General features: G+C 41.3%; 1 protein-coding gene across 2 annotated transcripts in view; it reads left to right on the top strand.

The window, feature by feature from the left end:
- Positions 1-24,393, top strand: part of LOC122789471 (microsomal triglyceride transfer protein large subunit-like) — a 1,260,333-nt gene that overhangs the window by 206,751 nt on the left and 1,029,189 nt on the right. For both annotated transcript variants that reach the window (XM_044056964.1, XM_044056965.1), the window contains exon 5: positions 6,974-7,090. In XM_044056964.1, coding sequence (XP_043912899.1) covers positions 6,974-7,090 — 117 coding nt within the window. The remainder of the gene's footprint in view (positions 1-6,973; positions 7,091-24,393) is intronic.

Genomic DNA, 24,393 nt, shown 5'->3' on the forward strand with positions numbered 1-24,393 from the left:
TAGAAGTGTGAGGCAGGTTACATACTGTGAGGATGACTTTTTTCCAAAGTTTCCTAGAGTTGTATTTCATCGATACTTGGAGATATATCATAGAATGACTTTTGTGTCTTCTGATGGCTTTTTTAGCAAGGAGAGTGTGTGTAAGGAGTTCAGCTTCATTGTTATGATCTCTGATGCCTAGAATAGGGTTCTAGTGATGGGAAGAGAGAGCTGAAAATTGTTTTGCAGCACTGGCAGTGGATTTAGATCTGAAGGTGATTCGTTTTAGTTCTGTTTTGGAGCTGGGCATAACATGGAGTAACTGATGAGGCAATGATTACTAAATGAAGGTGAATAAAAAATGATGTTGAAGATTTTTTGGGGATAGTAATGAGGGAATGGGTTTTGGTTAAACGGTTAGGTCTGGTAGGTTGCTTGTCTAGTTGTATCAGATGACCTTTAAATTAGTGGATTTTAACCTGTTCATATCAGTCACCTGGAAAAATTACATTTTTCTTCTTGTTTGTGTGAGATAACATTGACTGAATCACATCTTTAAATTTCTGTAAAGAGGAAGGGCAGTTATGTAACAGCTAACTTGGGTATGTTTAGTACCATAAAGACAATTTCTGCTAGAAGACGGTTTGATTGAGATATTGGTGAGGGTGAGGCTTGTTTTTTTAAGTTTCACTTTTAAGTGAGATTTGTATACCAGCAGGGCACTATCTCCTTTAGTGTTGCCTGGTCTGCAGTCAGGAAAAATTGCTGTATCCAGGAAGAAGGTGGTAGAGAGAGAGAGGTTATCTGGTTTCAGCCAAGTTTCAGTAACTGCTAGGCAGTCAGGGATGTGAAGAGTTATCATAACATTAATCTGGTCCATTTCATTTACAAGGCTTTGGACACTGAGAAGATAACGGGAGAGAGGGAGAATGTGGACCTGGGTTCTGCTTGATGTTTCTTTGAAGGAGAAGCAAAATAGGAAATGACTTGTACAAGTATTTAGGTGCTTGATGGGTGAGATAGGTAGGTGGTTGACTTTGGATTACATTGATGAGTTAGTAGTGAGTGTTTTGTGGAAGGAAGGGAAGTTAACTGGAGATGCATAGTAGTGCCTAGGAATAATAAAGTTTAAGACTGTATAGGTTAGTTTGGAGCCTGTAAGGAAAAAGTAGGAGAGGTGGTATGTGTTAGTGAATAATAGCACCATAATCTGGTATGAGGGAGGATGACTTTGAGGCTGAATAGAAGAAGAGGGTAAAAAAGAACTATTCAAATAATAAAAAGAATGCCGTTGCTTATTTTTCGAGTTGCTGACCTCTGATACGGGGGGGGGGACTTATAAGGTTGGAAATGACAAGGATATGAATATATTTTTCTGCACCAGTAGGAGTAAGAATGAAAGAAATTTTGTCATGGTATTCACTAACTGAAAACTCTGCACACATCTGCTGGCACAAAGCTGCTTTCCAGTAAAAGTCATGTCCTCTATGAGTTATTACCCGATATGTGTTGTGAAGGGAAAAGATGTGGCCAATGATCCGGATATGTGTAAGGAAATTGTGTTCAACTTTTTGAAAGTCATAATAGCAGTTGTGAGAATTTGTCAGTATTCCTAATAAGCAGAAGAGCATGAAATAGTAAAGAAAATCTTATCTAACGTGTGCTTTTTAAGGCGATTTTACTTTTATGATTTAGATGAAGGCTATGTTTAGTATATGAAAAGTAAAAACACAACTGCTGTTGAAAACGTGGGTCCTGCTACTATGAGACCCCATTTAAAGCAGTTCCTTTACGCATCTGATGTTGTTTTTCCAACAGTACATATCTGGCATGTAACTACTAGCTGCACTGCATGACAAGTTGCCATTTTGAGATTTAATGACCAGAACAATGTCCTTCTGTGCTCCTTAGATACAAAATGGGGGCTAAAGTAGTGTCAGCACATTGGTCATCTGGTCTTGCACTTTTTTACTTATTATTTTTAAGGGCTCTCGTTGTCATGGGAAAGATTCAGCAGTGCTTTTAAAATGTATTTGAAGGAGATCAGAAGTGAGATGGCTTTCTACTGGTGGTAGATCAAACAATGTATGAGATTCTGACTGTATGGGTAAATCCAAAGACACAGACGAGAATAGATCTTTCCTTTCACTGCATTTATTTGGCATAGTTAAACAAGAACAGTTAATGACTTGGTGGTGGTGTTTCCTGGTGTCATATATGTAACACATAGATTTAATGCTATGTGTTACGTATATGACTTGGTGGTGGTGTTTCCTGGTGTCATATATGTGACACACAGCATTATATGTACTGGAAGCTACATGCCATGGGATACTGAGCTAGGTACTGGAAGCTACCTGCCGTGGGATACAGAGCTAGGTACTGGAAGCTGCATGCTGTGGGATACAGAGCTAGGTACTGGAACCTACATGCCATGGGATACTGAGCTAGGTACTGGAAGCTACATGCCATGGGATACAGAGCTAGGTACTGGAAGCTACATGCCGTGGGATACTGAGCTAGGTACTGGAAGCTACATGCCGTGGGATACAGAGCTAGGTACTGGAAGCTACATGCCATGGGATACAGAGCTAGGTACTGGAAGCTACCTGCCGTGGGATACAGAGCTAGGTACTGGAAGCTGCATGCTGTGGGATACAGAGCTAGGTACTGGAAGCTACATGCCGTGGGATACTGAGCTAGGTACTGGAAGCTACCTGCCGTGGGATACAGAGCTAGGTACTGGAAGCTGCATGCTGTGGGATACAGAGCTAGGTACTGGAACCTACATGCCATGGGATACTGAGCTAGGTACTGGAAGCTACCTGCCGTGGGATACAGAGCTAGGTACTGGAAGCTACCTGCCGTGGGATACAGAGCTAGGTACTGGAAGCTGCATGCTGTGGGATACAGAGCTAGGTACTGGAAGCTACATGCCATGGGATACAGAGCTAGGTACTGGAAGCTACATGCCATGGGATACAGAGCTAGGTACTGGAAGCTACCTGCCGTGGGATACAGAGCTAGGTACTGGAAGCTGCATACTGTGGGATACAGAGCTAGGTACTGGAAGCTACATGCCATGGGATACAGAGCTAGGTACTGGAAGCTACCTGCCGTGGGATACAGAGCTAGGTACTGGAAGCTGCATGCTGTGGGATACAGAGCTAGGTACTGGAAGCTACATGCCATGGGATACAGAGCTAGGTACTGGAAGCTGCATGCTGTGGGATACAGAGCTAGGTACTGGAAGCTACATGCCATTGGATACAGAGCTAGGTACTGGAAGCTACATGCCATGGGATACAGAGCTAGGTACTAGAACCTACATGCCGTGGGATAGTGAGCTAGGGTACTGGAAGCGATATGCCGTGGGATACTGAGCTAGGTACTGGAAGCAACATGCCATGGGATACTGAGCTAGGTACTGGAAGCTACATGTCGTGGGATACTGAGCTAGGTACTGGAAGCAACATGCCATGGGATACTGAGCTAGGTACTGGAAGCTACATGCCGTGGGATACTGAGCTAGGTACTGGAAGCTACATACTGTGGGATACTGAACTAGGTACTGTAAGCTACATGCCATGGGATACGGAGCTAGATACTGGAAGTTACATGCTGTGGGATACGGAGCTAGGTACTGGAAGCTACATGCCGTGAGATACTGAGCTAAGTACTGGAAGCTGCATGCCGTAGGATACTGAGCTAGGTTCTGGAAGCTACATGTCGTGGGATACTGAGCTAAGTCCTGGAAGCTACATACTGTGGGATACTGAGCTAGGTACTGGAAGCTACATGCCGTGGGATACTGAGCTAGGTACTGGAAGCTACATGCCGTGGGATACTGAGCTAGGTACTGGAAGCTACCTGCCGTGGGATACAGAGCTAGGTACTGGAAGCTACATGCTGTGGGATACAGAGCTAGGTACTGGAAGCTACATGTCGTGGGATACTGATCTAGGGCCTGGAAGCTACATGCTGTGGGATACAGAGCTAGGTACTGGAAGCTACATGTCGTGGGATACAGAGCTAGGTACTGGAAGCTACATGCCGTGGGATACTGAGCTAGGGTGCTGGAAGTGACATGCTGTGGGATACTGAGCTAGGTACTGGAAGCGACATGCCATGGGATACTGTGCTAGTTCCTGGAAGGTACATGCAGTGGGATACTGAGCTAGGTCCTGGAAGCTACATACTGTGGGATACTGTGCTAGGTACTGGAAGCTACATGCCATGGGATACTGAGCTGGGTCCTGGAAGCTACATGCAGTGGGATACTGTGCTAGGTCCTGGAAGCTACATACTATGAGATACTGAGCAAGGTACTGGAAGCTACATGCCGTGGGATATAGAGCTAAGTACTGGAAGCTACATGCCATGGGATACTGAGCTAGGTACTGGAAGCTGCATGCCGTGGGATACTGAGCTAGGTACTGGAAGCTACATGCAGTGGGATACTGTGCTAGGTCCTGGAAGCTACATGCCATGGGATACTGAGCTAGGTACTGGAAGCTACATGCCGTGGGATACTGAGCTAGGTACTGGAAGCTACATGCAGTGGGATACTGTGCTAGGTCCTGGAAGCTACATGCCATGGGATACTGAGCTAGGTACTGGAAGCTACATGTCGTGGGATACTGATCTAGGGCCTGGAAGCTACATGCCGTGGGATACTGAACTAGGTACTGGAAGCTACATGCCGTGGGATACTGAGCTAGGTACTGGAAGCTACATGCCGTGGGATACTGAGCTAGGTACTGGAAGCTACATGTCGTGGGATACTGAGCTAGGTACTGGAAGCTACATGCCGTGGGATACTGAGCTAGGTACTGGAAGCTACATGCCGTGGGATACTGAGCTAGGTACTGGAAGCTACATGCCGTGGGATACTGAGCTAGGTACTGGAAGCTACCTGCCGTGGGATACAGAGCTAGGTACTGGAAGCTACATGCTGTGGGATACAGAGCTAGGTACTGGAAGCTACATGTCGTGGGATACTGATCTAGGGCCTGGAAGCTACATGCTGTGGGATACAGAGCTAGGTACTGGAAGCTACATGTCGTGGGATACTGAGCTAGGTACTGGAAGCTACATGTCGTGGGATACAGAGCTAGGTACTGGAAGCTACATGTCGTGGGATACTGAGCTAGGTACTGGAAGCTACATGCCATGGGATACTGAGCTAGGTACTGGAAGCTACATAACATGGGATATAGAGCTAGGTACTGGAAGCTACATACTGTGGGATACTGTGCTAGGTCCTGGAAGCTACATGCCGTGGGATACTGAGCTGGGTCCTGGAAGCTACATGCAGTGGGATACTGTGCTAGGTCCTGGAAGCTACATACTATGAGATACTGAGCAAGGTACTGGAAGCTACATGCCGTGGGATATAGAGCTAGGTACTGGAAGCTACATGCCATGGGATACTGAGCTAGGTACTGGAAGCTACATGCCATGGGATACTGAGCTAGGTACTGGAAGCTACATGCCATGGGATACTGAGCTAGGTACTGGAAGCTACATGCCGTGGGATATAGAGCTAGGTACTGGAAGCTACATGCCATGGGATACTGAGCTAGGTACTGGAAGCTACATGCCGTGGGATACTGAGCTAGGTACTGGAAGCTACATGCTGTGGGGTACTGAGCTAGGTACTGGAAACTACATGCCGTGGGATACTGAGCTAGGTACTGGAAGCTACATGCCGTGGGATACTGAACTAGGTACTGGAAGCTACATGCCGTGGGATACTGAGCTAGGTACTGGAAGCTACATGCCGTGGGATACTGAGCTAGGTACTGGAAGCTACATGCCGTGGGATACTGAGCTAGGTACTGGAAGCTACATGCCGTGGGATACTGAGCTAGGTACTGGAAGCTACATGCCGTGGGATACTGAGCTAGGTACTGGAAGCTACATGCCGTGGGATACTGAGCTAGGTACTGGAAGCTACATGCCATGGGATACTGAGCTAGGTACTGGAAGCTACATGCCATGGGATACTGAGCTAGGTACTGGAAGCTATATAACGTAGGATGTAGAGCTAGGTATTGGTAGCTACATGCCGTGGGATACTGAGCTAGGTACTGGAAGCTACATGCCATGGGATACTGAGCTAGGTACTGGAAGCTACATGCCGTGGGATACTGAGCTAGGTACTGGAAGCTACATGCCGTGGGATACTGAGCTAGGTACTGGAAGCTACATGCCATGGGATTCTGAGCCAGGTACTGGAAGCTACATAACATGGGATATAGAGCTAGGTACTGGAAGCTACATGCCATGGGTTACTGAGCTAGGTACTGGAAGATGCATGCCGTGGGATCTACATGCTGTGGTCTGATTAAAGATGGCATTGAGGTTGATCACACCTTATTGTCTCTTGTGTTGTCTGCCTGCCATTCTGACAAACACCATTTAGACACGACATTCAAAGCACATTGCAGTATAATATGGCATTAGTCATTCAGTAATAGTGCTTGTATGAGGTTTATTGTACTGACAGGCTTGTATCTTAGCCAAGTTCAGCTCATTTTTGATGACATTTGAAACTGCCTATGTTATTCTTTGCTGCTCGTTGTCCTGATTCTTCATGGTCTAGCTCACCCTGATTCTTCATGGTCTGCACCAGTTCTTGCTCCTAGCTGCCATCTAAAATATCAGTGGTTGCAGCCATAGTATTATGGGATGCATTTCTTGTAAACTTTATTCTGTTTATATGGGGCACCTTTAATGTCTTCATAAACACCAGTATTCACTAAAGATATCTTGGGATTGTCCTAGTATTTTATTGTATGTTTATTAATTGGTATTGTGCGCTTTTACTATGTTTATTTGTTATTTTGCAGGATATGCTAATCTGTTTCCTAGGATTCCAGATAAATGACTTCATTTTATCTTTGTAGAATGAATTAATTATTTTTTCAGTTATCTGTTTATTTTAGATACACATATAACTTAATTTTATATAACTTAATTTTTTTTCCAGACTGATGTCTCAGGAGAATGTCAGGTCATCTATGATGGTAGAAAGGATCGAGTTGCAAAAAGAAAAGTTCTTGGCTCATGTCGCAGACCAGAGTTTGGTTTCACTTCAGTGAACAAGGTAAGCTTCCATGTTGGGAACATTAAAAGTTTCCTAGACATGTAGTAACTGAAAAGACATGGCAATCATTTTGCTACTCTGAAGAAGTAAACAAACAGAAATATTGTGCTTTAAGAATGCAGGGAACAACTGCAGGTTTGTTAGCATTTGTCTGCTGTATTATTGTAGTTAGTAGATAAGGTCATAATATCTGTTTTAAAGATGATGGATGACAGTAAAACACAATCTGATGTTGTCATTTTCATTTGTACCTCAACAAGTCGATCTTGGATCCAGCACGGCCACTTTTCTCCAGATCCGACTCTCGAGAGTACCCATAATGCCCCCTGACTACTGCATTATCTCATATCTCGTTTACCACTATAACAATTTGGTCAGGATTGCATTCTCTCGAGCTCAGGCAGTTATTTTCTCTAAACTAGTGAGTAATAACTTTAAAGTTAAATTCTCTTAACATATATATAACTTTTCTATAGCCACCCTCTCTTTACCCGCTTAGCTATTTAACATTTTACCATCTTTTCGTATCTCTTTTTACCATCATTGGTATTATTTCTACTTCTTCATTACCTTCTTATAAGGTAGCCTTATTACCATTCTTGGTAAAACTATTTCTTTTACTCGCTATCCTCCATTCTTTTCCTAAAAAAAAAAAAAAAAAAATCTCTCTTTAATTCTTTATTTTTTCTCACTTTGCTGGGTTTGGACTTTTGGTGTAGTTTATAGTTATGGTTGAAAAGCCTACTGGCTTTAAAAAATTCACTTCCTGTGGGAATAAAATTCCCAACTCTGATGTCCACAGGGAGTGTGTTTATTGTGTAGGCCCTTCTCATTTAGACACTCCTTGTACTATTTGCACTGGTTTCAATGCCAGAGCTATCGGTGAACGATGCAACAAGCTAGTACTTAAGGGCCTTATCCCTGCTTCTGCACCTTCTTCTTCAGTTTCAACTTCAGGGACTCAAACCCCCTCACAGAAATCTAAGTCTGTGAAGCTCAGGGAGCATAGAAAGTGCTCTCCTGTCCGGCCTCCTAAAACTGCTGTAACATTGGAGCCACCAGCTAAGATGCCCAGGCGCTCAGATCCAAAAACTATGGATCCAACTTCTTCAACCACTGAGTCTCCTCATCTCCAGACTCCTCCCTTTTTTCTAAAGACAGTGTCCCGAAGACTTAGGTTTCCTTTCTTACAAGAGACACTAAGAAAGGCATCTCGAATTCCTTTCATTTCCTCTTCGATCAGGTTTCCTCTAAGTCTTTCTGAAACAGAGGTGGATAGGATGATGAGAATATTTGTCAGAACACAGATCCAGGGTTTTACCAGCTCCATCTTCCATTGGATCTGTGAATCTTAAGCATTTCTCATATACCATCATTTCTCCTTCTCTGATACGACATACTGCTTCGGAGCCCTCGGATACGAGACCTCCAAGAGTCGAAGCATCAGATCCATAGATGCCTTCATCTTTGACTCTGGCTACCTCCTTAATCTATTCAGTGCCCACTCCCCTTGAGCAGGATGAGTCTCGGAGCCGTGTCAGTGTGGGATTTGGGGGGGATGACTTGGACTCTGAAGTTTTCAGAACTGCTGCTTCCCCTCAGAGCATCAGAGCTGGACAGCTCAGCTCCGACTGCTCCCCCAGAGCAGAGGATCGGCCAGGACCTGGGTTTATCTGATCTGAGAGTTTCTGCTCTGGTGAAGTTAACCTCGGCTTCTCCTGGTCCATCTGCCTTCGAAGTGGTGGAGAGGGCTTTCTCACACCTGAGAGCTGTTTTAAACCTTACTTCCTTGGATACTATTCCTATTCCCCTTTTTGATCCTGTTTCTAAGTATCTTCATCCTACTCCACAGTGCAACCCAGGCAGTACCAGTTAGGGAACTCCCTGCCTCTTCCGATACTTCTCCAAAACACCCCACTGAAGAGGTCCACCGGATGAGATTGTACAAAAGGAGGCACTTGGATTCCCCTCAGGAATCTTTAACCAGACACTGATTTTGATGAAGGGGAAGGCTCCCTCAAGATCACCACTAGAAGATTTTTCCTTCAGAGACATTCTAAAACTCCTATGCCAAAAAGGTGGTTGGTCCTGTAAAACCCCTTCCCAGGAGGAATCAGTGTTCCTAAAAGCCTTCAGGTGTGGCCCATCTACATCTTGGGTTACCCCCACCCGCAGATGAGCTTATTGATCTTGTCTCCCACCGGGCATGGAAGGAAACAGATACCATAGAATCGATTCCTAGGCATCCAGTTAAGATCCTTGGAGCACCACAAGATAGACCGTTTTGGAGTAAAGGAATCCCTGCAGATGCCATGGTTGTTGCGGCAGCCACCAAAAAGGAGCTGGCTGAACAAAACTCTTTTGTCCATCCTCCTAATAGAGACTCTAGGGTATTGGACAGATATGGGACGTGAGTTTACACCTCAGCGACCTTTCCCTTATGGTCACTTAACTGTCTGGCACACTTCACTAGATTACAGAGGGATTTAATTAAGGAATTCTCTAACTCTACCCCTGGGTATAGATCGGTGGAGGAAGAGAAGGCTTATTCCTCCTGACTGGCCACCCTACAGTCTATATCAAATGCATCTTTGAGGCTAATCTCTCATGTAGCTGATGTTTTTCATAGGCCACAGATTCAGACATAGCCATCAGTAGACATGCCTGGATGCCCTTTAAAGCATCACTCATCAATGCTTCCTTTGATGGATCTTTTCTTTTTGGGCCCACCATTAAAGCGACACTTTCCCACAGTGAGCAAGATGGAAAGACCTTGTCTGCCATGGGAATCTGTTTTTCTACCCTGTAGAGACTTTTTATAGAAATCAACATGGTGGTAAGAAGGTGTGTTTCCAGAAATCTCAAAGACCTTTTCAAGACTCACCCAGAGATTTTTCTCCCTGGGGCAGAGGGGAAAATAATAATGGACGATGCTGCCCCTGTGGCAGAGGGGGTCCGCAATACCAACGGTTCCGAGATTCTTTCTCGGATAGACCCTTTCAGTGCTCCTGAAGGGTTGCCTGACTTTTGTTCTCTGGAGGCATTAGGGGGCACTTATTCTTGCACCCAAATGTGTGGACAGCCATCACAAAAGCTACATGGGTTCAAAGGCTCGTATCCAGAGGATATTGTATTCCCTTTTTACAGGTTCCCTCAGTGAAAAGAAAACCTCTTCCTGATGTTCCACCCAATCAGTGGGAGTTAACAGCTCTAGAGATTCAAAAGCTGCTAGACAAAAGGGTCAGCCAAGAGGTCCCACTGGACCAAAGAGGATCTGGAATTTACTCAAGGTTCCCTTTTGTGCCAAAGAAAACAGAGCAAATGAGACCTTATGTTGGATCTCAGTCATCTGAATCAGTTTATAAAGAACTCCAAGTTCAGGATGGTCATGGTTCAATCCATCCAGGATGACTGGATGTGCTCTGTAGATCTTCAAAACGCGTACTATCACATCAAAATGAACAAATGCTCTTGAAGATACCTTCCCTTCTGGCTGGGAGCCAGTAATTACCAGATCAGAGCCCTGCCCTTCAGCCTGCCTATTGCCCCCATGGTATTCACCAAATGCATGGCAACAGTAGCAGCTCATCTCAGACTGCATGGATTCAGAGTGTTTCCTTATCTAGATGACTGTCTGCTTACTGCACCAACCAGGCATCTCATAGTAAAAGCCATGAATTATTTATTCTAGTTATATCGATTCCTGAGGATAACAGTCAGTCTTTCAAAGTCCCGTCTTCCGCTAGTTCAAGACTTGGAGTTATGGCTGCAGCAATTATCTTGATACCTACCACTCAATTTCACATACAAATCCTCCAGTGGACTCTTGCATTGCAATGGTCCATTCTTCGACAACCTTTGCAACCTCCTTTAAAATATCTCAAGTTTGCAAGGACACCCTACTGTAGAGGATTCAATCCATGTAGATTTGTCAAGGATGTCCCTTTAGTCATCCTTCCCCAAATGCCATGTTGACCACGGATGCTTCCCAATTGGGGTGGGGGGCATTTCTTGGGATAGACTGTTCAAGGCACGTGGTCCCTAGAAGAAACCAAACTGCATATAAATGTCTTGGAGTTGAGAGCAGTCCTGTTAGCGCTGTAGGTCTTTCTGAGCTCTCTTCTCCTTGGGACAATTGCTATCCAAATGGACAATGTGTCAGTGGTATGGTACATCAACAAACAAGGGGGAACCAGATCTTATCCCCTTTGCAGAGAAGCAATGAGAGACTGGCAGTGGGTGATCTCCTCCAACCGTTTTCTCGTGGCAACAGATATACCGAAGAAATCCAGCTTTCTAACCGACAAGCTCAGCAGGACTATCCTGATGCCTCACAAGCGGTCTCTCAATCAGATAGTGGCAAAAATGATCTTCCACAAATGGGAATGTTGGAATATATACTTAGAGTAAAGGAGTAGTGTAAAAAAGAAAGGTTTTAGTATTAGCATTTGTAGCTAGAGATATTTTTTAAGGAGTGGGAATTCCTTCAAACTTGAGCTCTCCCATAGCTTCGTAAGGATGTAATCTTATGACTACTGTATGTCAGACTTCTCCAAGAGAAATGACTGCATTATATTGACTAATGTCATGTCTGTATATTCTTTTAGGGCAAACTACCCCCTTCATTAACAAAACTGTACAAAGATATTCCTGGAAGTACACACTTATATAGTACTGTTGTCATGTGCATAGGAGTTAACAGTGACAGATGAAGTTTCAAAATTGTATAGTAAGCCAGCCATTTAAGGGGTGAACACCCCTTTTTAATGGGAAGAAACTGCAGATTTATAAAGTTGACAGTTTTAGTAGCTCCCCCAAATTAGGAATGAATAATTATTGCATGGCCATCATGTTGTAGAAAACCCCAGACATCCTGGCAAATTCTTTAATTTTGTACCCTTTCCTCAGGCGAAAGTCCCTGTTTCTTAATAGCCCTCAGAAGAAGATCTTCTTTGCCCAATGCCAAGCAGCATGGATTCAGAGGTTACATGTCTGTTTTTTTCCCACATGGAAATCCAGTGTAGGTCTCTATCTGCACTGAAGGCTGAGCCACGTGTCTGCAGCTGTGGCCCCATGTAGCTATAGCATTATCCTTATCTACTGAGGATGGCCTGGCCACGTGTCTGCAGCTGTGGCCCCATGTAGCTATAGCATTATCCTATCTACTGAGGATGGCCTGTACTCATTGCATGCCAAGTGAAAGGCTATGTCTGAAAACAGAAACTCCCAAAGTTGTGCAACAACATTCATATGCAGGTGGTAGCTTTAAATTAGCTTTACAAAAAGACCCTAGATATGTATTGCAGTAACTTAGTTACATACAGGCAAAACACTGGCAAGCAAAGTGTCTGCAAATAAATAAGTTTTGTATAACGTAGTGTATGACAACTAGGAGTGCTTAACAGCTTTTTCAGCAGGGGTTTGCTACTTCTGGTTTTACTAGTTGTGTCTACCTTCCCACCCCCAAGTGCTAAGTAAGCTCTGCATAGAGCAACAGTCATTTCCTACATGCAGCAAATTTGTTCTGATTTTCTTAAAGAAACATTTAAATTATTAAAGTATTAAATCCATACAAATCATATGTTATTATTCTCTATATATTAATTGTTTCTGTGTGCTTCATTACATAAATGATTTCAATGTCGCATTTATTAAATTTAATAAGTAAAAGTTTCATGTATTCTGTGGAAATAGTTGTACTTCAACAAGGAGGTAGTATTTTACATGCTGTATACTCTGTAAGTAAGCTTAAACTGATTACACATAGATGGTTGGAAGAAGAGTCTTTTAGGGTTTCTGTGGCATTAAGATTTTATAAATGTTAACCTCCGAATGAAGAAACTCCAAAACTTCACACAAAGCAAACCAGATCCCTATCACACAGTGAAGAAACCTCCTCCTAGGCTGTTGGCTGTACAAGCTGCTATACAGTCAGACTTTCCCCACTACTGACATCCAACCTCATATGAACCTCCACCTACCTGCAACCTCAGGAATCACTTCATCTGTGCTCTCTCCCTTCAAGCTCCCAACATCAAAATTCACTGCACAGATCATAGCCCGTCAGTTCTCAGCCCCAAACTTGAGAAATCTCTTCATATCAGAAGCAAGCAGCCTTGTTCTCACATTTTTGACGTCAGCTTAAAGTACACATCAGAAAAGCAGGTAAATTTCAGTGCCTCGTCTCTGACAACATCAGATAATCCCTCTCTCCTAGCTTCTGTTCCTACTAGCCCTATAAATTTATTGCCTGTCTATTTACTTACCCATTGATCAAAAGCCTAGAACTGTCTTCTCATATATGTTGTATATAGCAAATCTATTAGAATTCCTACCCAAAATGTACCATATTACTCAAAATTATTTTTGTACTGCATTGTTATCTGTACCATTTTGTATTGCACCATTCCCCTAATTGTTTCATTTACTGTTTGTCTTCTTGCTGTGTATCCTGGGCTGGGACTGAAACTGGTCAGTTGTGATCAGTGCTGTACCCCAGTTTACAAGTTTAATTAAAAAAAATAAATAAATAAAATAATTTTGCTTAGTGGGCCCTGTTCCAAAAATCAGGTGGTATGAAGTAACATAAAACAAGAACACATGCTTAAAATTTCTGAATTCAAGATGCACTGTCTCAGATAGTGAGATTAATGTGAGCCTTATTGTACCGTGGATGACTAGTTCGCCTCACATTCACAGAAGCCAAAACAATGAGTACCAAGGTCACACAGAACAACTAATCAGCAAATAACTAAAATAAAAATCTAACCAAGCTAGACTTTTCACTGTGTGATACCTTGAAATCTCCTCATTAGAGGCAACATGGGATATATGCAAATGACCCCATAAGGACATCAGGTGTTTCACCTATATGGCAATTCTGAATGTCCATGACTTTTTAAGTCTGTTATGGACAAATTCAGGCCAATAAAGCCAAACCCCACTAACTATGGACATGCATGTTTTGGCCTTCTTATGACCTCATCAGCACAGCATAAATGAAATGTTTGGTGAACATTTGGAAACACAGGGTTTTCATACCCAACTGATGTCCATTATCATTAAGGTGACTGCAAAATATCCCAACCAACAATCCAAAACAATGAGTACCAAGCTCACACAGGACAACTAATCAGCAAAAAAAAAAAAAAAAAAAAACTAAAAGAAAAATCTAGCCAAGCTAGGCTTTTCACTGTGTGATACCTTGAAACCTCCTGCATTAAAGGCAACATGGGTATATGCAAATGACCCCATAAGGACATCAGGTGTTTCAGCTATATGGCAATACTGAATGTCCATGACTTTTTCTTTTTAAGTCTGTTATGGACAGACTCAGGCCAATAAAGCCAAACCCCACTAGCTATGGACATGCATGTTTCAACCCTCTTATGACCTCGTCAGCACAGCATAACTGAAATGTTTAGCTAGCATTTGGAAAAAGAGGGTTGTCGTACCCATCTATGTACATAATCATTGGGGTGACTGCAAAATATTCCTACCAAAAAAAAAACTAAAAGAAAAATCTAGCCAAGCTAGACTTACAGTGAAAAGTCTAGCTTGGCTAGATCTTTCTTTTAGTTTTTCACATTCACAGAAGGTCATGACTTACTGCGATGGTGGTGCTGCGGTAGCGTTGTCGCCTCTCAGTAAGACGTTGTCCTGTTCGATTCTCAGCTAGAGCGTCTTCTGTGTGGAGACATGCGTGAATGGGCGTACCTTCGTTGAAGGTTGTGTGTCAGGGCCGGCAACTCAGCACGTAAAAATCTACTGCCAATCATTAGCGGTCCGGAGTTCCGCTGTGGCGACCCCTAACCGGGAAAAGCCAAAAGACACAATAACAGAAGGTCATGACTTAGGTGACATCAGAATCATAGCAGATTTTAGCATCACACATCAGATTATTACCATCAATTGTGAAATTTACACCTGAACAACATTAGTGTTTAACTTTAAGTTGCTTGCCATGGGTATTGCCTTTCTCTGTTTAAAACTTACTTGCCAAGTTTTAATCTCATTATAAAAATGCAAACCCGGGCCTCTGTTATCTATATGATTCAGTAGGATACTGGGATTAGTAAAGTGTATGTTTTATCTGACTCCTGAATGTACCGGTCATCACACAGATTTAGCATATTATAAAGCAGTGTGTGTGTGTGTGTGTGTGTGTGTGTGTGTGTGTGGTAAAAAATGAATTTCAAAGTTTCTTTTTGTACTCTTTTAAAGCTTAGCATTACGGGTAAGATTAGTTGTATATTTATTTCTGTGTTTAAAACTAACATACAAAATACAGATTTTCTCTGGAAGCAGAACTAACTCACTACATTATGTTAGTGTAATTCTGGTGGCAGAAGACATCAGGTGTTTCTTTAAGGTACTAAGTTAGACAGTCAAGTAGACAGGGAATGAGGTGTGGGGAGGGGGTTGCAGGCAAGCTCAAAGCAAGATGACAATACCCTGACTTAGTTCTGCAACTCTTTTGATCCATTAAGAGTTCAAAGATGGAGAGACAAGTTTTTGATTTCATACCACATACCTCGACCTGACCACAGCTTTCAACACAATCCCCCACTCAGGCATAATAGAAAAGCTAAATAAACTAGGAATAAATCCCTGTGTCACCAGCTGGATTATTAACTGGCTCACAGATTGGATGCAGGACAGTAAATCAGGGGAAGTTATGTCCAGAAAGAGACCAGTCACCAGTAGATTCCCCAAGGATTCTGTGCTGGGACCTCTCCTGTTTGGCATCTACTTTTCTGAAGTAAAAGCCAGTACCAAAAGGCTCTGCCTAAATTTGCAGATGATTGCAAGGTAAGACCACTCATTGAGTCCACACATGACTTAGCCATCCTGCACAAAGGTTTGTCTCAAATAACTGTTGCCAAAATCACTAACTGAAACAAATGCCAACAAATGTATTATTGTATGCTTTGGGAAGTCATCTACCCCAGGAAAATGTCACATTGACGATACATCCCTAAGAGTTGATCCATTTGATCCAGGATTTGGGAACTTATGTGGACAGAAAGACCTTCTATATTGCACATCTTAAAAGCAAAAGGATTGTGTCTAGATCTAGGGATGTCATTGTCCCCCCTTTACTCTGCCCTTATTAGGCCAGTCATTGAATATAATGCCCCCTTTCACATGTATCTGTCCAGACACATGCAACACCTGGATTGCCCACGGAGATACCTTGCTAAAAGGAATAAGGCGTAAAAAACATTTCTTATGTGTACTGACTTAAAGCTCTGTCACTATACTCTGTATCCTACAGACTGCTAAGAGGTGATCTGTGTCTGGCATGAAATACATCCTCTAACTCAATACTGATGGATTTACTTCATATCAGCAAGTCAGATGGCGTCAGAAATAGTCAGTCTAAGGATCTAAACCTGTTTTGCAACATCAACAGAATGATTTAGAGGAACAGGTATATCTTTGATACAGATTCCCCATCCATGTAAAACAAAGTTCATTTCTGCCCATATTCAGGCATTACTTGGATCTGTAGATGGGAAACAGAAAATTTATCCCAGGACTGCCCCCTGTACTACTGCTTAACAGATGCAGTTCCTAAAGGCTTTATCCCATGCATAGGTCCCCTCAAATTATATATGGTATGATTTCCAGTTATTCTCATTAGGGGTAATACGTAATTATCAACCATGGGATGGATGAGGCCAATCTCTAACCAAGTGGGATAAGTTAATTTGAGCCAAAAAGAAATTGGCTTGGCTTAAAATGTCCCACAAGGGCAGCTAGCTTACTTACATACCTGTGAACCTATGAACCTGTATAGAAGCATCCATAACTTAACCCATTGCTCCACACCGACCCCTAATGAAGAAGAAACAGGTGCCAAAGAGCTATGTTTAAAAAATAAAAGCATTACAATGTGACGAGAAGGCCAAAACCAAATTGTATGATCAGTGCCCCAACATGTTTGAAACCTTATAAAAAACTGTGTTAAAATTACTGAAAACGTCTGAAAATAAAACTAAAAGAATAGCTGGTTAGAGAGGAATGAACAGTGGCTGAAACTCTAAGATGATATAGGCAGGCCATTGTGATGAAAATATAAAGAACTGTTCTGGTGATGCAGATCTACAAATGTAACTGGCGGCTGTGCGTGAAGATGTGCTTTATCCTTAGGGAGAGGGATCCAGCCTAGCTTCTCATCTCAAAGCTTTTTAGTGCAATGAAGAAAATATCCAGTAGGCCATTGGCATCTGTTTCTACAGCCTCTGCGTGGGAATTCCATTATGATTTCATCTACATATTTTTGATAGTTCTATTACATTCAGCAACGAAGAAAAGATTTTTCATTTTTTTATCTGTTTTTAAGTTCATTTTAACAGTCTGTATTTGTATTTTCTAAGGATTTTAAGCTTATATTACTAATTCTAGTAAATAATTGCAGTTAATTTTGCCATTTAAGTGTAGTATTAATCCTAGTTTGTTTCTTATATGGGTGGGTGCGTGCATGCATGTGTGTGTGTGTGTGTGTGTGTGTGTGTGTGTGTGTGTGTGTGTGTATGTGTATGTGTATGTGTATATGAGGCTAGTTCAGTATTTGTGTTTGCATTAAGACAGTTCCAGGTAGGCGTGTAGCCAAGTTTTTTCCAAATTGTACTCCAAGGTCCCACACTGCTGCCCTCCCACCCATGCATCACCAATAATGCCCTTTCCCTATGATCACCCATATTGCCAAATCCCCAAATGAAGGTCCATCAGCAAAGCAGTACATGGCCACACAATACAAAAGCAGTTAACCGGTAGTTGTATATTGGCTGGCAATATGACGCTATTTTGTTGCTTCCTGTTTGCATTTTTTATAATCCACCCCCATACATTTCAAGAAACCCAGTTACAAGACAGCCAGTGCAACATACATCCACACATAAACTTAACTGACATTTAATCTCTGTTCCACAAAACAGAAAGCTCCAGGGAGGTCCATTTATAACAAAGCTCACATGAGAATTATACTGGTTCCGTATTACACCTGTACTTATTACACAATCAGCTGCTATAGTGGTGTGTAGAATACTTGTAGTAATAAGTAATAATATAAATGTCTAAGAGAAAGGTAAATGTTAGGTCTGATACACGTGTAATTGTATGTATGTATACGTCTCACTTCTGTGCATGTGTAATTGTATGTATGTATTTGTCCTCTCAATTCGAGCATGATGCACGTAATTTCATTTAGACTTCACTTGTGGTGTCTAAATGACAGTTTACTTTGACTTTGACATGAAGACTTCTCCTCTGACTAGTAAGGTGAGTTGTTTAGTGCTTTGTTTTTGGTTTAACAGATGTTAACAACATAAACTATTGGCTGGAAACAGCCCTAGGCCAGTTCATATTCAACTTAAAGCACACATTTAAGTATGCAAAACCTCACAGTCCTACCCATTCTGTAAGCCAGGTACTGTAACCTAGAGGGACATGAGCTGTTAATTGACCAAACTAGATTATAATCAGTGCCATCAACCTCCTGCTCCGTACCCTTTCCAAGCTACAAATGACCAGACTAAAGTAGCTACAACTAGGTGCACAGAGTCCTCAACAGGCAGACACAAAACTGTCAGTGAAAAATAAGGAACTACAAACATAAAAAAGCACTGACAGTACCACAGCTAGGAGATTTATTTAAGTTGAACAATACAAACAGTACACAGGTTAGTGCTTTCAGGGATCTACCCCTTCATCAGACAACTGTTGAAATTCCTCACTTCCTTAAATACTTGAAACAGTCACATGATGATACAAGCAATTACCCTAATCACTGTCAATTAAAAAAAAACACAGTTGCCAATGCAGAATGGAAATATAAAACTAAATAATGCAATAATAATATCATATATCACACATTCCTTATCCAAGCTAATAATTCTGTTAAAACATGCATAGAAAAAATGCATACAAAAAACATATAAAATATATCTATGAAAAAATGTGTAGAAAATACATCTGACTTGATACCAATGAGTATATGTACTAATGCATGTGCTTGCTAAGAGTATATAGGCATAATATAAATAGTGAAAAATATATAAATTAATGCTAAAATATACTTATATATTTACATACACATAAAAACAGCATATAGACATGCATAACTATAAAATTATAAAAATATATAAAAAAATATGTACTGGACATGCCATTCAGAAAACTCAATGGTCAAGCTTTTAAAAACGGTTTAAGCGACACCATTTGATTCAAACCCGGGGGGTTATCTGCATTAAATCGTATGATCCATCTCTGTTCGGCAGCTTCTGTATCATTAGATAAGTTACCCCACCTCTGTTTCTCCGACAATATCTGTAGAACTAAAAATTTGTAAATATGTTCTGGTCCTGTATTCTTAGTGTGCATGGCAATAGCACTGCTTTCTTTATTGTTTCTGATGTCTCTATAGTGTTCAAGGATCCTATCCTTTAGGCGTCTATTAGTCTTGCCTGTATAGAAACTGTAGCATGCCATACAATATGCAAAATAGACCACGTTTGATGTAGTGCAGTCAGCATAGAAATTACTAGTGTAACTAAAATTCCTAAAGGGATGTGTAAATGTGCTGCCATTATGTATGTGCTTACGGGCTGTACAGTCCCTGCACATATATGTACCCAATCTGTCAGACTTATTAGTGGTATTGATTGTGACGCTTCTATAGCATAATTCATTTCTTAATGTTCTATTATTCTTGAACGTGAAGCTCGGCTTAGTCTCAATTATGCCTTGTAGGCTGTTAATCGTGGAAAGAATACCCCAATTTTTAGTAACTGCATCACATACTACATTTTTGTTGCTTGCAAACGTTAGTGGCATCCTAAGCGTATTGTCTGTACCTCTGTATTTATGTGTGACCACCTCTCGGTCAATAACCTGTCCATCCACCTCACCTGTAGTACGTGCGTCAAAGTAGGGTCTACATCTACCCGTCCTATTACTCCAACCATCTACAATCCATCTATCAATAGTTTTTGCATCATAACCTCTATCTAGAAATTCTAGTTTAAGCTGATGTAGTGCTGTCTGTAATTCATCATCATCATTAAACAGTCGCATGATCCTATATACGTGGCCTTTAATAATGTTTACCTTTATGTGGTTAGGATGTATACTAGTATTGTGTAGGAACATATTCTTCCTGACCTGCTTCCTAAATAAACTAGTTCTAAAGTGGTTCAGGTCATCTCTCCTCACTTTGACATCCAGGAAGTCAATTTCAGTACTAGAGTACTTAGAAGTAAATCTAAGAAATCCAGTGGTGTTGTTGAGGTAGGTAAAAAATGCATTCAGCTCTGCCTCTGGACCATTCCACAACAAAAAAACATCATCCACAAATCTGACGTACCAATCAATATATCTACCATACATACTATTAGTTAATATGCAAGTACATTCCCATTGGACCAAAGAAAGGTTGGCATAGCTATTGGCACAGGCCGTGCCCATAGCCACGCCAACCCTCTGTAAGTACTTCTGTTGTTGAAACGGAAAAACATTGTTATTCAGCACTATGTCTAGCAGGCTACAAATAAGGTCACTTTTGTTCTTGTTAAAATCAACACTATGTAGTAGTTCCTTATACTCTCAATCCCCCATTCATTGGGGATTACAGTAAACAATGATTCTATGTCCATTGTTACTAGAAAACTGCAGCAGTTTGTATTTGTCTCTGTCCATTTCAACCTAAGGGTTTCCAAGAAAACTTAGTCCCTTAACACACACTGACAATTAATTAAAAGTGGGTGTAGGCTCTTTTCAATATAGATGGATAACTGTTCAGTAACCCATCCCTTTCCTGAGACTATGGAATGCATGGGTGGCACTAAAATATTCTTGTGTATCTTTGGGAGACCATAAATCTCAGGAATGGTAGGATTACTGACCGAAAAATACTCAAATAACTCTTCATTGATCATACCCGTGATTAACAAATCAAAAATAAGAAAGGAAACCTTGTCAATAACACCTTTTCAACATTGCTGGAAATAGTCTGATAGGTAAAATCATTGTTCAATAGTCTAATAATAATCTGATCATCATAATAATAATGATAATCTGATCTACATACACTTGCTTATCTATCACGACAATGCCCCCTCCCTTGTCAGCAGGTCTTATCTCAGTTGAATGCATTTGCTTTAATTCTGACAAAGCATAATATTCCTCTCTGCTTAAATTATGAAAAGTATTAGGGAAGTCATTTCTAGTATCCAGCATTTTCCTCAGTTCTCTATCACACACATCAATAAAAGTGTCAATAACCGCATTGCTTGGTGGAACAAATATGCTAGTTTTTTTAAAAACATTCATAGTCTTTTGGGAGCTACTGCCAAAAATAGTTTTTAGTGTCAAAGTCCGACCAAAAAGTTTAAGGTCTTTAATAACTTCAGTTAAATCAGCCTTCCTTGCTGGAACAAAGCTAAGCCCTTTATTCAAAAGTTTCACCTGGTTTTCTGTCAATGAGTGAGATGAAATGTTGAAAATTAGACCTTCCTGAATTTTTTCCTGTCCTGGCCCTCTGCACTCAGTGGTCTCCGCTGACTGCGGTTCACGGAACATCCTCTGATGGGCAGAGGTTCCTGCAATAAAAAATTATTCACATTATCCACTAGACCAAGGCCACTCGGCGAACTATTAAGGGCTGTCTGTGGATTCCTCGTGTCCTTCGGTTTCACTGCTGCAATACTACTAACATCTGGTTGCAATTTACTTACTTTAGAGCCAGCTACTTGCCTTACAGAGCTTTTTATGGCACCAGCATAGCTGTTAGACGCATCGCTACTTTGTGTGCATAGGATTAGCCAAAGTAGGTGTGTCGCCCAAGACTTCATTCAAAATGACATCGTCATGCCGTTTAGCATGCGAAGGTTCCGATTGAAACATTCAAGCTGTCTGTCTCATCTGACTCGTGGGGGGATGTTCCCTCACCCAAGAAAATACGTTCCCACACTGAAAATCGTTAAAATCTCTATTAAGCTTATGTGTTTTTACTATTGAGAGCCTTTTCTCATAATTTACTATATTTTCATGCAAAGTCTCAAGTTTAGTACCAACCAGTTGTGTCAGATAATTGTCTACAATGTTGCCATATATTGTATTGATATCCTTGGATAATTCTTCTTCTTCCGGACGAAAAAACTCAATTAATAAGTGTAAATACTTAGAGCTACATTCCAAATGAATGACTTGCCAACGCCTTAGAAGTTCAGGATAGGTTTGCCCATAAGTGGGCATAGTTAACACACGCAACCCTCTAGGAACAAGGTTCTGCTGAAGACAAGCCTCTAAGTGGAAGCGTTGCCACTGGAGACATTTAAACTTATAGAACAGGTCTCTATAGACGGTGTTGAAGTCATTTAATTGCTCAAAGTTATTATCATAAGTTACATCTGATGTCCTCAACCCTATATTCAATAGGGGGTTCACATTAGTTGATAACAGCCCATTTAGGCATTCTGTAGATGAAGTCTTGAATCCATTGTTGAAATTCATATCACTATTCAGCTCAGTTGCAATAGTGGTAGTGTTTCCTTCTGCCATGTTGCGTTAGAGAGGAAAATAAATTTGTATAAATAGGTGCACAGAGTCCTCTCTAGGCACAAAACTGTCATTGAAAAATAAGGAACTACAAACGTAACTGTCAGTTAAAAAGAAAAACAGTTGCCAATGCAGAATGGAAATATAAAACTAAATAATGCAATAATAATATCATATATCACACATTCCTTATCCAAGCTAATAATTCTGTTAAAACATGCATAGAAAAAAATGCATACAAAAAACATATAAAATATATCTATGAAAAAATGTGTACAAAATACATCTGACTTGATACCAATGAGTATATGTACTAACGCATGTGCCTTGCTAAGAGTATATATGTATAATATAAATAGTGAAAAATATGTAAATTAATGCTAAAATATACTTATATATTTACATACACACAAAACAGCATATAGACATGCATAACTATAAAATTATAAAAATATATAAATATATAAAAAAATATATACTGGACGTGCCATTCAGAAAACTCAATGCCTCAATGGTCGAGTTTTTAAAAACGGTTTAAGTGACACCATTTGATTCAAACCCGGGGGTTTATCTGCATTAAATCGTATGATCCATCTCTGTTCGGCAGCTTCTGTATCATTAGATAAGTTACCCCACCTCTGTTTCTCCGACAATATCTGTAGAACTAAAAATTTGTAAATATGTTCTGGTCCTGTATTCTTAGTGTGCATGGGAATAGCACTACTTTCTTTAACGTTTCTGATGTCTCTATAGTGTTCAAGGATCCTATCCTTTAGGCGTCTTTTAGTCTTACCTATATAGAAACTGTAGCATGCCATACAATATGAAAAATAGACACGTTTGATGTAGTGCAGTCAGCATAGAAATTACTACTAATTCTCTGCAAACAGCCCCCAGTCATTTCAAGTTGAAACACAACATAGGTTCATAGGTGTGTATTAGGCTAATGGCCTTGGAACCTTTACAAGCCTAGCCCAGAGAAGTGCCCTAGCATCGCGCCACCCATTAGTTCCCAGTGCCTCTATCAAGTCTTGCCCTCATCCACAGCTCTGGTGACTGACTCAAAGAAGTTAACCAGGTTGAGCAGGCATGATATACCTTTCACAAAACCAAACTGTGTGGGATCTAACGTTTGGAGATTCCCTATATCCTTATTAATTAGGTCCATGATGATGTGCTCCATAGCCTTACATATCAGACTCGTCAGGCTAATGGGGCGATAATTCCCAGGGTCTGTAGTCACTCCCCCTTTATGGAGAGGGAAAATTGTAGCAGTTCACCATTCTGTGAGGACAAAGCCTGAGGTGAGGCTGTGATTGAACAGGGCACACAGATGTGGTGCCAGTTCACTTTGTAGTCCTTATATAACACATCCAGGGATATTGCCGGGTCCCATGGAAGCTGTATTCTTGGCTTTGGACAATGCAGCTTTAACCTGTGCTGCAGTAATGTTGAGTGCCTGGCATTCCTCTGGTATTGTGATTGGTCCTTTACGGGGGAGAGAGGGGTAAAGTTGCCACTGAATCCGTCAAACAGTATGTTGGCAATATCTGTTGGCTCAGTATAGGAGGTACCATTGTGCAGTTACTCAGAGCAAACCTGGGTATTGCCATGGAGATTTTTGATATAACTATAGAAGGATTTGTGGTTGTTTTTACTGTCTGCCGCAATTCTGCCTTCATAGCTGGCAATAGAGGTTTTGATGAGGATTCTCAACTTTTTGTTGAGGCTAATAAGGGAGT

This window comes from Protopterus annectens, chromosome 14.part0, assembly GCF_019279795.1.
Source record: "Protopterus annectens isolate FY-2018-M chromosome 14.part0, PAN1.0, whole genome shotgun sequence".
In the NCBI taxonomy this organism is placed as follows: Eukaryota; Metazoa; Chordata; order Ceratodontiformes; family Protopteridae; genus Protopterus; species Protopterus annectens.